Source organism: Gorilla gorilla, chromosome 3 (genome assembly GCF_029281585.2).
Source record: "Gorilla gorilla gorilla isolate KB3781 chromosome 3, NHGRI_mGorGor1-v2.1_pri, whole genome shotgun sequence".
Taxonomy (NCBI): Eukaryota; Metazoa; Chordata; class Mammalia; order Primates; family Hominidae; genus Gorilla; species Gorilla gorilla.
The window spans coordinates 203,750,254-203,767,004 of record NC_073227.2 but is presented as its reverse complement, the minus strand read 5'-3'; the positions used below and the strand labels follow the sequence as shown (position 1 = coordinate 203,767,004).

The 16,751-nt window shown below is 37.6% G+C and overlaps 1 protein-coding gene across 24 annotated transcripts in view; it reads right to left on the bottom strand.

The window, feature by feature from the left end:
* Window positions 1-16,751, bottom strand: part of TENM3 (teneurin transmembrane protein 3) — a 652,872-nt gene that overhangs the window by 48,710 nt on the left and 587,411 nt on the right. For 14 of the 24 annotated variants that reach the window (XM_055385106.2, XM_055385110.2, XM_055385116.2 and 11 more), the window contains 4 exons: window positions 11,031-11,298; window positions 9,559-9,702; window positions 4,690-4,939; window positions 3,945-3,965 (listed from right to left, as the gene is read on the bottom strand). In XM_055385106.2, the coding sequence (XP_055241081.2) occupies window positions 3,945-3,965; window positions 4,690-4,939; window positions 9,559-9,702; window positions 11,031-11,298 (683 nt within the window). The remainder of the gene's footprint in view (window positions 1-3,944; window positions 3,966-4,689; window positions 4,940-9,558; window positions 9,703-11,030; window positions 11,299-16,751) is intronic. The other 10 variants (XM_055385113.2, XM_055385114.2, XM_055385118.2 and 7 more) reach the window with 1 other exon arrangement.

Here is a 16,751-nt window from a genome sequence, read left to right as displayed (position 1 = left end):
TCATTCAATTAGACACAGATCCAGTGGTAAGTGCAGGCTGGATTTGCTCATTTATTCTGTCATAATTCAACCTTCTTAGACTAGAGAAATATTCACAAAGAACAAGCCAGAGAACAGATACTATTAGCACTTCTATCTTCTGAGTTGGAAACTGCGCCACAGCCTTTAGAACACAAGACATTTGAAGAAGCATAACAAACTATATTCACATATAAAAGTAAAACAGCTTCTTTTATGGTAACCAAAAGACTGTTTAGAATATTGCAAGCAGGGACTTGGGGTGTGATATTTCCATGCCTGCTTGATTTTTAAATATTAAGTCAATAAGGAGTGCTGAATAAAACTTTTATAATTTGGTATCTACACTTTAATGGATTCAAATTCACAGACTTATGATTGACACTTTCTTTGATCCTTTAATTGGTAATATAAAATTCACAAAGTTGATTTTTAGTTCTACATGTTTAAGTGCCCTTTGGCTGGTATTAGTTAATTAATGTAATTTTTAAATTTTGGAATGTGTGAGAATTGGAACAAGGATGAGGTAAAACTTACCACATATTAAAGGGGCTCCTTAGCAAACTAATACTATAAACATCAGAGAAGGAAATGTTTGGTATATCTAAAAGAAAGACATTTTTAAAGAATTGTAGCAGCTTCTATGTATATAAAAAGTTTAATATGTTGATCAGTAATATTTATACCTATTCATTAAAGTATAGCTAAGAATTTTTATTTCAGGTAATATCCTGGTGGTGCTTATTAGTTTGATATAACAGAACACTCTCTGAATTTTAAAATAAGACAATGTGTTTTTATACTAATTTTTATTCAGTATTTTTATTATTCCCCCATTAGTCCAACTAATGAGACCGTTTACAGTATATGAAATATAGAAGAGGATAAAAAGTGTGCATTTTTATATTTTAATCATTAACAACTGGCAATACCATTCCTTTTGTAGATTTAGACACACTTTTGAATTTCTTTTTCTTCCTATGACCTGTTCCTAAGCCTCTCATGACTCATGCTGCCCAAGAAAGCAAGGATAAGGAGCATGCCAGGAAGGATCTTATGAACCAGGAAAGGGAAGGTAACGATAGGCAGGTACACAGGAAGAAGCATCTGAAAAGAACTTTAATTTTTTAAGCTAAAAGAAGAAGTTCCAATGAACTAAAATATGTTGACTTTGCTAGGTCAATTTTATTACTTACTAAGCAGATGGAATCCCTATTTTATCAATGACATGATCATGTTTGATGATTTGGGCTCAAAGACCTTACACATTCTCTACATCTTCCTCTTTCTTATCACTTAGACAAAGACTCTCCATTCTCTCCTTCCCTTTATTTTATCGCTTGGCTTTCTTCACTGCTAACCATCCTATTTTAGGTATCTAGCATCTCAAGCTGCAACAGCTTTCTAATTGATCTGATGTTCAATCATTTTGAACTCTGACACCAAATTACTCTTCCTAAAAGGCCACTTTGAGTGTGCCACTTGTTCAGGATCTTAAAATGGGTCCCCACTGTCTCAGGTATCCTATAGGAGAGAATAATTCCTTAGAGCACTCAAGGCCCCAAGCAATCTGACCCTCCCTTGCCTTTCTGCCTGTATCTCTCGTGATTACCACCATGAACCCCCTGTTCCATTCAGGTGGGTCTGATTACTCTCAGAACGTGTCTTGCTCAGCTCTCCCCCAGTCCCCAGTAACTTTACTTGCTTTCTCTATTTCTTCATGACTGCCCTCTTTTCTTCTTGCTGTTCTATTTAAGCAGACTTCATTTTTAGACCTAGCTCAAATATCAGCCCTTCCAGAAAATGTTTCCTTACCATAGTGCCATCTCCCAGTAATCTCTTCCTTCACAGAACTATTCTCACATTTGAAACCATGGACCACGGGTATGATTAAGTGTCAAAGAATGATACTGATAATGTTATTTAATGTGTCACATATATACCTTGTCTCCTCTGCTAGATTGTGAGTTCTGAGAGGAGGTACTTTGTCTTACATTATTATTTTTCAAAGTGCCTAACACACGGTAAGTGATCAGTTAACACTGATTGATTTCATATAATTAAATATCCATATAAAACCCAAAAAGTGTACTCTTCATGCATGGCACATAAAGGAAATGCAGAAGCACAAATGTAGTTAGGATGATGGACAGAGGAGAAGGATTATGGAGGATCATGAGAGAGGGATTACAATAGTATCACTGCCAAACACCAGGAGTTAGTACAAAATGAATTTCTACTGTTAATAAAGATGTAACTCTAACCTCATAGATCTTTTTTTCCAGAGGGAGAGATTATGGCTTTAAATAACAGGTAAAATGATTGTGAAATAAGTCTTGCTTTTTGCATACCCAGGGAATGAGCCCCTAGAGAATCTTGGCCATTGGGACACAGAAAAACCGGCTGTGTGGTGCCGTGGAAAGAACATATTTTTAGCGTGGTTTAACTGTCTGCTACCCATTTCTTAGATATGTATTTTGGGGAAGATACATAACCTCCTGGAGCCTCTACTACGTCACCTATAACCCTGAGGGATTGCTGTGTGGATCTGCAATAACAGATATAAAATATCTGGCACCATGCCTGGCATGGAATAGGCCTGCTTGTTAAAAGGTAGCTGCTTTGATAGTTTTTTCTGTATTGCCTCCAGCATTTTCACATTTACTTGGTGTGCAACCTGTCTGTCTTTCCTCTTTTCTCCACAGCTACCAAGAAAACAAGACCAGAAAGTTTTTGAAATTCTACTGTGGTTTCTAATAGCAGAGCTTTGCACGCTCAGTATCCTGGGGAGATGAAGTGTTGATTTTAGCATGTGACTGAGCTATTAGCTGCAAGTATAAGATCAATAGGGGATCTCAGGAAAAGATCATGGGGCCAGGTTGGGTCACCCTGATATGCGACAGCTATCCATCTTTCAGTAGAACTTCGTTTTTTGTTTGCTAGTTGTCAATCACTACACAACAGTTTAAAGAGGTTATGTTGACTTATTCATCTAAAAGACCTCACATAAAATATTATGAATGTTTCTATCTGATATCATTTCATTAGATATTTTAATGACCAAACTAGATCTAGCATGTCTAACCTGTCTAGCTTTTTGCTAGCTTTACTTTAAAACACTGGTTTCCTCCGCCTTTTTTTTTCTATCCTGAGCAAAGTTTTTCAATCAAATGTGTCCAAACAAGTCTTTATTGTATCTTCTGCAGCTACGTGTACACAGAAAGCGGAACATGAAACACTTCTGAGTCTATATATTTGCTTCAACTATATTCGTCCTTCACTTTGAAGAAAGTCATTTCCTCCATAATAATGGCAATGAAAACATTACTTCTTAAATCTAGTAATTCTCCCAACTTAGGAAAATATAAACTATAGGCAAAGAGGAATTTACGGGAAGCTAATAATTAAGCTTCAGTTTTGGGGCCTCTCACTCTGCCAAGCCACATGTTCACATAATCGTATGTTTTAAAAAATTTGCCAAGGTAAAATATTTCTAGATTCTTTCTCTTAAAGAGTCTCCAATAAAACCCAACCTGTCAGGGGTTTTCTTGGAACCAGGCAGGCCTTCTCAAACCTCCCTACTGTGCTTCAGGTTTCATTCTGTTCAACATGGCTTAGATTGTGTCGGTCAGTAACTAATGCTTGGAAATCATTTTGTTATAGAGAGATATTCCTTATACTTTTTTGTAATGAAATTTATTTTATGAACCAACTGAAAAAGATTTCTCAAATTATATCACGTAAATAACTCGCAATATATTGTATAATAATTGTTCAATTAAGCACTTTTAATTCCTTCGATGATCTGTGATACTGAGTTTCCTCTCTCATGATGAAATATTCTTAGAAAACAATTTCAGAGGGTCACATTGAAATGTAAAAAGGATATTTGAAAATATACAATAACCTTAAGGTAAGATGCTTACCTATGTCTAAAATCTTTATTTCTTGGTGGAAGCAGATAAAAAAAGGTAAAAAAAAAAAAAAAAAAAAAAAAGAAAGCACAGTTAGAAAAGACTTCTAAAATATAATGAGTTGAATTCTGAGATTTTAATTATTTGTATGGAAAATTGCCAACTTGGCAGAAATGATACTGGAAATGAATTCTGTAGTCTAGGGCTTACCAAATAACTTACAGAATAGAATGATTTGAAAATCACACTTAAATGAACAAAGCAAAGACAGTATGTTACTTTTACTATTGGCATTATGGCTAATGGATTAACCCAACCTGAAGATCCAATATTCTAGTTAAAAGTTGTAGCCTTAGTCTATTTAATATCAGGTCCTGAAATCACAGGAAAATATTTTATGTCTTAATTTCAACCACTGTGAAATAAAAGAGCTACACCTATGTCACAGGGTTATTCTAAAGAAAGCGAAAGAGATTTAAGAATCATAGCTCTAGCCTTTTAGAGCACAGAAAATTCACTGAAATCAGTAAGATATTTGATATATTGGGTGACTTTATGCTCTTTAATACACTTATGGGACAATTTATATGTGTTATGCTTCTCTTAACTTTAAGCAAGAATTTGACTTCTTTCTGGGGGAAATTTTAAACCTCGGGATGGTATTTTTCTATGAATGAATCAGTACATCAGACTCAACCTTTTTTTAAAAAAGGCACGTTTAGCTTTGGTTAAAAGCCCAAATTTAGGAAAGACGTACCTTAGTTCTAAGACACTTGTTACATTTCCAGAAGGGAATATCCGCCGCACATAGTTGAAATCGCCTACGTACAGACTGCCGTCGATCCCACAAGCTAGCGCCACTGGGGCCAGTAACTTGTTACCATCAGCTTGACCATTGCAACTGGGGCAGGAAATGCTGCGCCTTCGCCCATTGCCCATGATGCTACTCACGACTGGAGGCTGCTGGGAGATGAACTGGTTTTCCCCGTTTCCCTTGTACAGTATACCTAGAAGAAATAAAGTGCATTGTTTTTCTTATGATGAAAAAGTGTAAAGGTGAAAAGCAAACATGCTCATGATTGTTTTAACTATAATTCAATGCCTGTCAGGTCTGGATTAAGACATTCTTATTTGAAGCTCCATTAGAAAGAATTGTATTCAACTACCTAGTGTAAAATATTACACGATAAAGTCCATAGGATATACACCAAAAGTGCTGTCTACTGTGAACTGAAATCATGTCTGGTGAAAGGAACAAAAGACTGAGAAGAATTAAAACCCCAATTCTCAACATCAGTGATGATCAGTCATGGCTATACACTGGAATGGCCCGGGGAGTTGCCAAAAAATATTAATGCCTGGTTCTCACCCAGAGAGACGGTGGTTTAATTTGTCTGAGGTGCAGCCTTAGCCCTGAAATTTAGAAAAACTCTCCAGATGATCTTAACGTGCAACCAGGTTTGAGAACAGGCTCTACATAATGTTCTTTAGGGAATAACAAGTTTGCCTAATTGTTAATCAATATTGAAAATATTCAATTAATAAAAATGTGAACCAGGAATACAAATTTCTTTTGAATTTATAATTTTCTTTAAAGTTAACAAACTTTGTGGAAAACAAAGGTAGAAAATAGACATCAAACTCCAAAGCTGTAATGATAATACAGGCTTATTTTAACTCTACCTATCCTGTCAAAGACTATTCCTGCGTACACTCTCATCCGATAGGAGAATGCATATACATGCGGTTATTCAAAATGTCGAACATAACAAAACTGTTGTAGAAGGCCAATGTATTATTTAAAGTGAATTCTGCTTTAAGGCATGGAAGTGCCAATAATTTTATCAAGACAAAATGCCAGTCTGCTCTTTTATGGTCTTCAGTGAAAATCTGAGAAAAGCTTCCAAATGAATATTAAATATTTTCATGGTTAGAAATTAGATTTGAGTTGAGATTGTAATTTTATTGCTTTTGCCATTGCTATATACAGATCAGTGGCTCCATTTTGGCGTGATGCACACGGGGTAGTCAGCTGCTATTGTTCCATGCATAGTTTATGACACTTCTCAATGTGTTATCATCTGTATCCACCACCTGCTGCTTTGACTTTAGAGCGGCATATATTCTATTTATTGAATGTTCTATGTTCCAAAGCAGTTCTCAGAGATAATGGCCCTCCTTCTTAGCAGATACACTGTTGAAGGAATAATCCCACGAAAGTACAATCAGGAAACTTGAGAAAGTGCTTTTTCCCCCACTTCGGGATAATTTTAAAGTGAAGAAGAAATTAGAATAATTATGTTCTCCTTATAACTCAGCACATTTTAGGTGCATTCTGTGATTACTTTTTTAATGCTTTGCTATTTGGGTGATGTAATAATCATAGCAAATTTACATAAAGAAATCAGGGAAAATAAAACAGGTTTATTCAAATTTAAGAAAAATAAGCTAAATAAGGCTGGATCATAACAAGAGGTGAAATGCATTTTGCCTTGAATATTCAAAGAATGCATTAGTGATATCTAAGATTCTTCTTTCTGTGATTACGTTAGTTGATAATTATGGAGCTATAATTTCCTATAAGAGCCAGTTGTGTAATTTTCATCAGAAGAATCCTACAAGTCAGACTACCGCTCTACAACATCTGATTTATTCAGTCATTACTTTGAACGATTGGCCCTTCCTGCTTCTTCTCTATGATGACAGAACAGAAAGATGAACATGAGAATATTTATTTCCATGTTTCAGGGCGCCTGCACGAATAACTGTCAGCATCTACGTTTCCGTATTCTCTTCTTCCTTCATGTCTTTCTATAGCTCATCCACCTTGTCATGACTACAAATCACTTTGTTTATTCAATTAGACACATGTCACTTTGGAAAGCCACTACTTGTCAAAATGTTCTTGGATAAAATTCTAAACTGCAATCTGTTCAGCCTGTGGCTGAGGTTATCTCACATTTAAAAACAACACATATTTTCTTTTATTTATTTATTTTTGAGATGGAGTCTTGCTCTGTCACCCAGGCTGGAGTGCAGTGGCACAATCTTGGCTCACTGCAACCTCTGTCTCCCTGGCTCAAGTGATTCTCCTGCCTCAGCCTCCTGAGTAGCTGGGATTACAGGTGCCCACTACCATGCCTGGCTAATTTTTGTATTTTTAGTAGATACGGGGTTCCACCATGTTGCCAGGCTGGTCTGGAACTCCTGATCTCAAATGATCTGCCCACCTCAGCCTCCCAAAGTGCTGGGATTACAGGTGTGAGCCACCGTGCTTGGCCTAAATATATTTTATAATTTAGAACATTTTTTTTTGAGGACAGCATTTTGGAAAGTTCGGTTTTTACATCTGCCCTGGTATTTTAATAGAAGTTACCCATATGTTATTCTGGTTTAGAATATGTGTGTATTTATATTATACATACACAGAACATCTACACATTTCTGAATCCTCCTGAATATAATATCGTGTGTTGTATCATACAATGGTGAATTACAGAGGCATGGGCTTTTTCGGAGCTACAGAGATGCCTGTAGTTTTCCTATTGATTCGTAATCTCTTGAGTGAAATCCTGTAGCTAACTGGTTATGAACTTTACCCTATACTCTCATCATAACTAAATGGCATCTAGAGACGTTTCCCCTAGTTTTGTTTGTAGAGGGCTTCTGAAGGAATACAGAAATATGTTCAAACTGTGTGAAATATAATTTTACACAATTTCATCAAGAGCAGCTACTAGCATGTTTGCCATATGGCTTCGCATTTTAAACGACCATGATTGAACCTTGTGCTACTAATATAACAGAATGAAACTACTACTGCTTCAGACACCACTGATGAGTTAAGAGAGGCTCTGAGAGAACACTGGAGTCCCCTGCTTAGTCACGAGTCCCACCTTTTCAATGTGTGCTGCATGTGGCACTAGTTATCTGCTCTGCTTAATTTGGGGTGCAAACTGAACTGCATCCTGATGTCCAGGACGTAACTGGAAGGGGTATAGAGCTTAATATACTGCTATAAAATAGTGAAGCAGGGAAGGGTTTTTCTGCTTTTTTGTTTGTTTTTCCTTACTACTGGTTTTCTCAGACTATTATTTCCTGGAGGGAAGGCACTAGTATTTTCTTCCTTTTTTGTTTTTTGAGACTGAGTCTCACTCTGTCACTCAGGCTGGAGTGCAGTGGCACGATCTTAGCTCACTGGAACCTCTGCCTCCTGGGTTCCAGAGATTCTCCCACCTCAGCCTCCCGAGTTGCTGGGACTACAGGTGCGTACCACCACACATGGCTAATTTTTGTATATTTTGTAGAGACAGGGTTTTATCATGTTGGCCAGGCTGGTCTCAAACTCCTGACGTCAAGTGATCCACCTGCCTTGGCCTCCCGAAGTGCTGAGATTACAGGCATAAGCCACTGCATCAGGCCCAGCACGAGCATTTTCAAGTAATGGTCTGAAAACTACTTTTTTCTGTATATATTTGGAAGGTTAAAATGCACCCTCTCTGACACTGACACACAAAAAAATTGTTTTAAGCAGGAATGAACACTGAAGCAACATTAATCTGAAAAAGTGACCATTAACTATAAACATTTAATTGTATTACATGGTCAAGTCAACATTCTGAACCTTCCAAAAACCTCTGCAAAGTCAAGAGTTAGATTATTTTGCTGAGACTGTGACTTTTTTCTCTGGCTATCAGTAAAAGTAGAGTACTAGCATGATATGGTGTAGGACAGGATGCTAAAGTATAATAGATTAACTTACGGTCTTGCTTTTCCAGCGAAGCACCCTTCAGGTTGTCTGAGATGCAGCTAGTATATGGGCAAAATGTTGGAAACACAGTCTAGACAACAGAATTGTGTTTCATATAAATAATATTCTTGATGAGATTAAGCTGGTCATATTTTGCAAATACTCCTCTTTTGGTCTGCAGCATTTGAAACATGTTTCTTCGGAGCATATTCACTGGCACATTATCAGGTCTACTCCCAGGAACGCTTTTGATTCTTGCTTTTTTCTCAGATTATTCATTTTTTCCCCCAATATTCACCAAGTCAAGTAACAATATATGTGACCCCATTTGAGTGGCAGAATGTTTTATTTCCCTAATAGTCTGAGAAGAACTGAAAAAAAATCTAGATACTCAGAATAATTACCCAAGAATTAAAATCTACTAAAAATATTTTGATGAAGTCACATGATTTTTTTTTTCTTTATTTTAAAAACAAATCCCCCCTCCCTCCATTTTTGGTAAACCTTTCTAAAGTACTTTGTCTCACACTCACTGACTCACTGTAGAATGAGACACTCTAGGTGAATCTGTGCTGACGACTCCCACTCAGAGATGTTCCATTACAACACCAAAGTCAGTCTTTCACATTCTAATGGGAAAATCATTTTGGCGATCAATGCATGAACATTTTAAAGTATCTTAAGAAAGTATTATACAGTTCCCACTTTAGGCTTTTATAATCTTTAAAAATTCACCTTTTTTTTTTCTGCCATTTCTAATCCTACAGCATGGATAGCATAAAATGTTGCTACAATCTCATGAGTTGGAAAGGGGGCAACATTAGCTATCTCTGAACAATACATTACAACATCATTTATCTACGAACAAGAGCTTACCGTTCTGTACATCCAGCACATGATGTTTATCTAATGTCCAGCCACCCATGTTGGACGCATCCAATTCATAGCCCTGCAGAATGGCAGTCCTCTTTTCCCACAGAGTCAGGTCCAAACACGACTCATACTCATATCCAACTGACACTGGAATCCAAACAAATCACAGCTCATCTTTCCAACGACTGGGGGAAATGCAATTTATTTTCTTACTTGGAAAAAACTGCCTTTTTCACATCTGTGTTCTGAGACTGTATTTCCACTTATTTATGAGCAGTTTATTTTTTAATTTAAGAAGATTTCACCGAAGATTTTTTTAAAAAAAAAAAAGATCTCCAAATATTATTTTCCACTGATTTAATAGAAAATGAGTGTTTTTTTCCCCATACCATCCCTTCATGAGGGGTTCACAGCACAAAATAAAGTCCACATTGGGCAGCTGGTTAAGTAATTAGATCAGTCAGTCTCAAACAGTGATTAGATAACCACTAAAAATAATGTTTGCCATCTGAATAATTAGAACTCTTCAGTTTTCACTCAAGAGTGTTAAATTATGGAAAATATTTATGATAAGTAAGGTTCAATGGAACAAAAAAGCTAGCCAGATTATGACATTATGTTGACATATTATTATCAGAAATAAACAAACTAGCAGTAATATGAATAAATCACAGATGAAAAGCTTTCCAGAGTTCACAATGAAACAGGGATTTTAAAACTGAGAAAAAATGAAAGGAGAAGTGGCAATTACTGGATTGATTTGAACTAATTCAAATCCAAATTACCTATTAATTTCAGAGTACAATGTTCTATTTTAAGGTAAATAATAATTAAAACAAAAAACATATCATTCTTTAGTTTTTTATGTTCTGAGCTTGAGCTTGAAGCTATACTATATACCTATTCTCTTTCTCTCTGTCTGTCTCTCAACATGTCACACTTTGATTGCACTTTCCAGTCATTCAATAAAACAACTGGCTTGATTATCCTTTCACTGAATGAACCGGCCGTTCTAGTGAAAACAGCTGATGTAATTCATGGACACAAATGTCTGCTATCCTGTTAAACATCAGTATGCATTGAAACTACATTAGTGTTAGATACAGAAAAGAAAAACAAATAAGGAAATCCAGGGAGGTAAAGTTATAAAGAGAAGAAGAAAACGGAAAAAGACAGGGACAAAATAAGGAAAGAAACATGAGGGAGAAAGGATGTGACAAGCTGAAACCTCATTCAGAGAATTCCTCTACAACATAATTTCAGCCAGAAAAGGCTGATATTTTCTTCTTCTTGCCACATGGAGTACATTCCTTTTCCCACGGTAGATCTAAACCAGCCAAGGTATAATATCCCTAGGACAACCTTATTCTCTTTATATTCTGTTTATCCACTGACTTCCCTGGGTTACAATTAATTTATGATAGTTCTGGCTTTGAGAAAAACTTCACTGCAGCAAAGATTTATATGGAACTTACCAACAGCTTCCGATAGACCATAGACTTTCTGATTATATGCATCTGTTTTATCCCATATAAAAGTATAGGCCAAGTTTGGTGAGGCAGGAAACCACTTTTGGAAGAGTCTTCCTACTACAGCTACCATAAGATGAACCTTCATTAAATTAAATGGAATAATAGACTGGGTCATGGTGATCTTGAGAACTGACTTATACCCTGCAGCTCTGGAACTCAAGTAGGAGAGTTTCAAATCTGTTCCTGGAATTGTAGTTTCCTCGTGGAGTACCTAAGTTTGAATAAAGCAGAAGTTTCAAACTGTGATCACGTATGACGATTAGATAAAATATATTTATGTAGCACATATTCACTATGTTTGTGAATAGTGACTCTCTGTGTCTTAGTTTACTTACTCATAAAGACAATGTGCTTATTTTAGCTGCTTTAGAGCAACTAAAATAAAACACAAAAGAATCACTATTCACAAATATGCATTTGAGCTGTTATCTTATTCAATAATTAAAAATAACTCTGCTGCCAGCCCAAATGTCTCTTCCTAAAAGCCTCTTGTCATTTATTCTGAGTTAATCATACCTCGGGTGCTACTCTTCATACGGGAAACACTGTGACTGCTCCATCAGGCTGACATGCACTGACTTGTTAGTGCAGTAGTCACAGTGGATTCTCACTAACCCATCTTTCACCCCATCACCCTGGAGAATTAGAGCAGACATTTGTAAGATGGTTAGCTCAGAACAGGGATGCAGTCTAGGCCAAAGATCTGGCCTGTGCCAGCTGGCTCATTTAGGGACTAAACCAATACTTATAGCCTCATCAGCTGGCTGGTCACAGCCTATAAAGACGGTAAGGATAACAAAAAACACCCAATCGTTTGGGTTAGATTGTAGCAAATTCCATATCCATGTTGAGAGGTAATGTAATAATAGCACATTGTCATAATTAAAGATTGAGCTCCAACTTACCATGGATTTTTGATATGATGGTAAATTAGCTAATATTTTAAAGCTCCATAAAATTTATCCTAGAGAGCAACTAATGTTATTAAATGCACATAGAACATATCAATTCACACTTTTTTATTTGAAACTGGACTGTAAAAATGAATATAATTATGTGCATAAGAATTATCTCCTTTACAAATTAAAAAAAATTATACTCTTAACCCCATAGATTACCAGTGTAACTAGCTCAATGAATGCTGACAATATTTATATTAAGAAATGCAAAATACATTATGCCAAAACTACTTATTTTGAAAAATGTATTTTAGGCAGCATATACAATTTTTCTAAAGAGTTCAGATTCTCTTTACCAATGCTCCTGTTAGTTTGGTGAATAAGAACAGCTCTTCATAGGCTTTCTACATAGGCTGTAAGTGCAAGGCTCTCTGTGTTCAAGAACGTGCACCAGGAACTCACTACTTTCTCCACGAAGAATTAAACAGTACTCTCAAAGGCTTCCTTATATTGCTCTATCAAGATTCACTATTCAGACAGAAAGGGCTGCCTTTTCATGTTGGAAAGATCTTAGAATAGTGATTCAGTGTTCAGCAATGTTTCCCCTTTCCCCACCACCTCCACATAGAACAGTTAAAGATGATGTCTATCTGCCACCTCCAAACTTTAGTAACTTCAGTAAAACCCTCCAAGACCCCTTGTACTGAGGGTAGAGCTGTCAGCTTCAATATAAACAATCACACAGTTGGAAGCAGCATGAATGAATGGACGAAGGAAGCTTCCATTCTGGCCTGTCAGTCAGTGTTGGCATGAAGAGGGACGCGATGCGGTACAGTACGGTAAGAGGCATTTCTAACGTAGATACACGAATTTATTACCATTGGAATTTTCCTTCAAACATGCTGACTGAATTCAGCCACAAAACGGTCTTAAGCAAAATAGTTTACAAACATATAGAAACTTTTTAGACCCAGGGAAACCATTAAATTTAAGATTGAGGGTAGTTTTGTAAGACTGTAGGTTGTTAGGGTGAATGGTTTAAAGATAACTCATTGTTCTCCCATAATCAGTGAAATATCAAGGAGTTAGTTTGAAAAATAGATTCTGTGACTCCAGAATGACCCTGATAACATGTGATTTAACCCTAAAGCCCATCATTTGCTTCCTCTTATTTTCAAAATAATTTCCGATACATTTGACAGGTTTTCCATGAGTAAGGGACTCTCTTACGAATATTATATGTATTTCCTGTGACCTTCCAGAAGCTGCCTTTCTATTTCAAAATATCATGTGTTGTACTTGATTTTAATATCTGTAATTTTGTTCATTAAAGCATGTGTTTCTCTGATGTAATTTAACTTGACCATGTTATTTTGCATTAGTAGGAAAGGTAAATCCAGCCAAAGTGGGAAAATAAACCATCAGGCCTACTCTTGCCAGCTGCGTGAGCTGTAAATCCTATTCCTGATCCCGTTAAACATTCGGTTAGGAACCATGTCCTGCCAATTCTATCTTCCAATCCCTGTCTAATGTGTTCCCTCTTCTTCATTTCCACTACCATTGTGATTGCGAGGCCCTCTTCATCTGAGCCCTGGATACGCATGGATATACACTTCACAAGAACAGCCTGTTCACTCATTTCTCTTTTCTATCAATATCTTCTGCGCTTCTTTCAAGTGCGTTTTGCCACTTGAGTTAACTTTAGAGAAATGCTGAAAAAACTCCACTGGGGTCTTGGTTCTGCATCACCTAAAGAATTCAAGGTCTCCACTAGATTGCTTCTCAGGGCCATTCATCAGCTGGCCCCGGGGTCATCTTCTGCCTCCTTCCCCATTGTCCCCTCTACAACATGACTTGTTTTTGCCACTCCACTGCTGCTTACACATCTTCAGTCTGAAACGTGCTTTCCTCCCTCTCCAGCCTAATCCTTGTTTCAGCCCAAACTCCTCAGTGATTCCTTCTTTGGCTTACTTAGGAATTGACCTCTCCTTTGAACTTGTATCATTCTTCATTAAAATCTTTATTGCATTTAGAATGGCAGGATGCATGTCTTCTTCTTTTTATCCTAGTAAAGTACCTTGTACATAGTAGGCTCTCAGTAAATTTTTATGAAATATTTGCCTACCGCATGAATGAATGAATGAATGAATGGAGAAAAGACCCCATGTATTCATGGAATTGTTGACTATCTGAAACCCATTTTAATGTCCTAGTTTGCTAGAAATTTGGCACCTACAGACAGATACTGACTCTAGGTAAAGTCTATTTTAGGACTGACTACGAAGTTTAGAGTTCCTGCAAGATGGGCCTGGGGAGGAAGTATTAAATTGATTGAGGTTACAATGAACTTCTTAAAAGTTTCAGCTCAAAGTTGGCTTGACCATTTTACAATGAATCCCTGAGGTGTTGCTATTGCAACATCTTTGCCTGTCGGCCTTTTTGACTTTTTGTTATCCTAGACCTTTCTGGCTCACCTCTTGTAGTCTCTATCTGTACTCCCTCCCTAGGTTTATGCTTCATATTTATATGCGAATGACTCCCAGATTTACCTCTTTAGTTTCAACCTCTTCCCTGGACTCCACTCTTCCGTGTCTGCTTCTACCTCCAAAGACTTTTGTCCAAGCCACCATAATTTCCCCTGTGGACAACTGAGGTTGCCTCCTAACTGGTCTCCTTGTTTCCACCCTTGCCCGATATAGAATATTCTCAGCATAGAAATTCCTTAAAGGAGGAAATCAGTGACTGTCATTGCTCTGCTTAAACACCTTCAATGGCTTCCAATTCTCAAAGAGTTATCTTTGCCATGGTCTTCAATGGCTTGTGATTTATTCACTGCCACCTTCACTCCAGCTGTGCCTGCTGTCCTTTTTGCCACTCCTTGAACAAGCCAAGAATCCCCTTGTATTTTCAGGGCTTATTCTTTTACTTTCTTAAAGTTTGTGCTGAAATGTCACCTTATTGAAGAGATTTTCTCAAACTATACTATGTAAGATCATACCTCTATCCACTGTCCCCTGCTTTATTATTTTTTGATAAGTCTCATCACAACCTGACGTATTTCTTGTTGACTGCCTCTCTCCACTCATGAGTTGGGAAGCTCAGTTAGAGCAGGTACCTCATCTGAGTGGTTTACTGCTTTGTTCTCACATACAGCGCCTGCTACAGAACGGGTGTTCAAGAAATATCAGGAGAATGAATACGACAAAGCTGCTATGTGCTAGTGTGCTTTAATGACCACAGATTTTTCCTTACCTCTTTACGAATACAGTCTATTATGATTATATATATATTTTTGAGACAGGGTCTCACTCCCAGCACCCAGGCTGGAGTGCAGTGGCACTCATGGCTCATGCAGCCTTGACTTCTCTGGGCTGAAGTGATCCTCCCACCTCTGCGTCCTGAGTAGCTAGGACTACAGGTGCACGCCACCACGCCTGGCTAATTTTTTGTATATTTTGTAGAGACAGGGTTTTGTCATGTTGCCCAGGTTGGTCTCAAATTCCTGGGCTCGATCCATCCTCCTGCCTTGGCCTCCCAAAGTGCTGGAATTATAGTAGTGAGCCACGCCGCCTGGCAAAGCCCATTATTATTATACCTAACGTCCTACTTTTAAGATCTGAAAGTTATTTCTAACTGGAAACATGTGGGACGGAACACAATCCTCAGCTATTTCAGTAGACGAAACGAATGGGGAATGCATGGCTATTTCTTAAAAAGTTATATTAATGAATATTTTCTGTCAAAACTACCTTTTCCAAAACACTTTTTACTGACAACAATAATTAAACAGTAAGTTATTGAGGCTAATAGCCATGTGCAATAGTGAGTGGTGTCAGTAGCACTTGGTACAATGTCAGTCAAGCTGTCAGGTACATTTAGGCACTAAAGTTTTTTTTCAATAAATAAATAAATGAACAAAGACATTATTAGTGATTGAGTTTAAGCTACAGTTTCATTTGACTATTATTAATAAATATTTAAGGTATATCCTGAAGAAAAAGTATTTTGTTTGAGTAGATCTTTAAGAAGTAACTAGAAAGGCCGGGCGTGGTGGCTCACGCCTGTAATCCCAGCACTTTGGGAGGTCAAGGTGGGCGGATCACGAGGTCAGGAGATCGAGACCATCCTGGCTAACATGATGAAACCCTGCCTCTACTAAAAATACAAAAAATTAGCTTGGCTTGGTGGCATTCGCCTGTAGTCCCAGCTACTCAGGAGTCTGAGGCGGGAGAATGGCGTGAACCCGGGAGGTGGAGCTTGCAGTGAGCCGAGATTGTGCCACTGCACTCCAGCCTGGGCGACAGAGCGAGACTCCGTCTCAAAAAAAAAAAAAGAAAAAAGAAATAACTAGATATCCTACTATAACAATGTCTACTCTAGGACACACACACAGACACACACACACCCCAACACCCACTATATATTCATTCTATAGAATTATTTAAAGATAGCACTGGAATTCTATAATCCGTGGTTTTTTTTGTTTTTGTTTTTGTTTTTTTTTTGAGACAGGGCCTCACTGTGTCACCCAGGCTGGAGTGCAGTAGTGTGTGATCTCGGCTCACTGCAACCTCTGCCTTCTGGGTTCAAGCGATTCTCCTGCCTCAGCCTCCCAAGTAGCTGGGACTACAGGTGCCCATCACCATGCCCGGCTAATTTTTTTTTGTATTTTTAGTACAGATGGGGTTTCACTATGTTGGCCAGGCTGGTCTTGAACTCCTGACCTCATGATCTGCCCACCTCGGCCTCCCAAAGCGCTGGGATT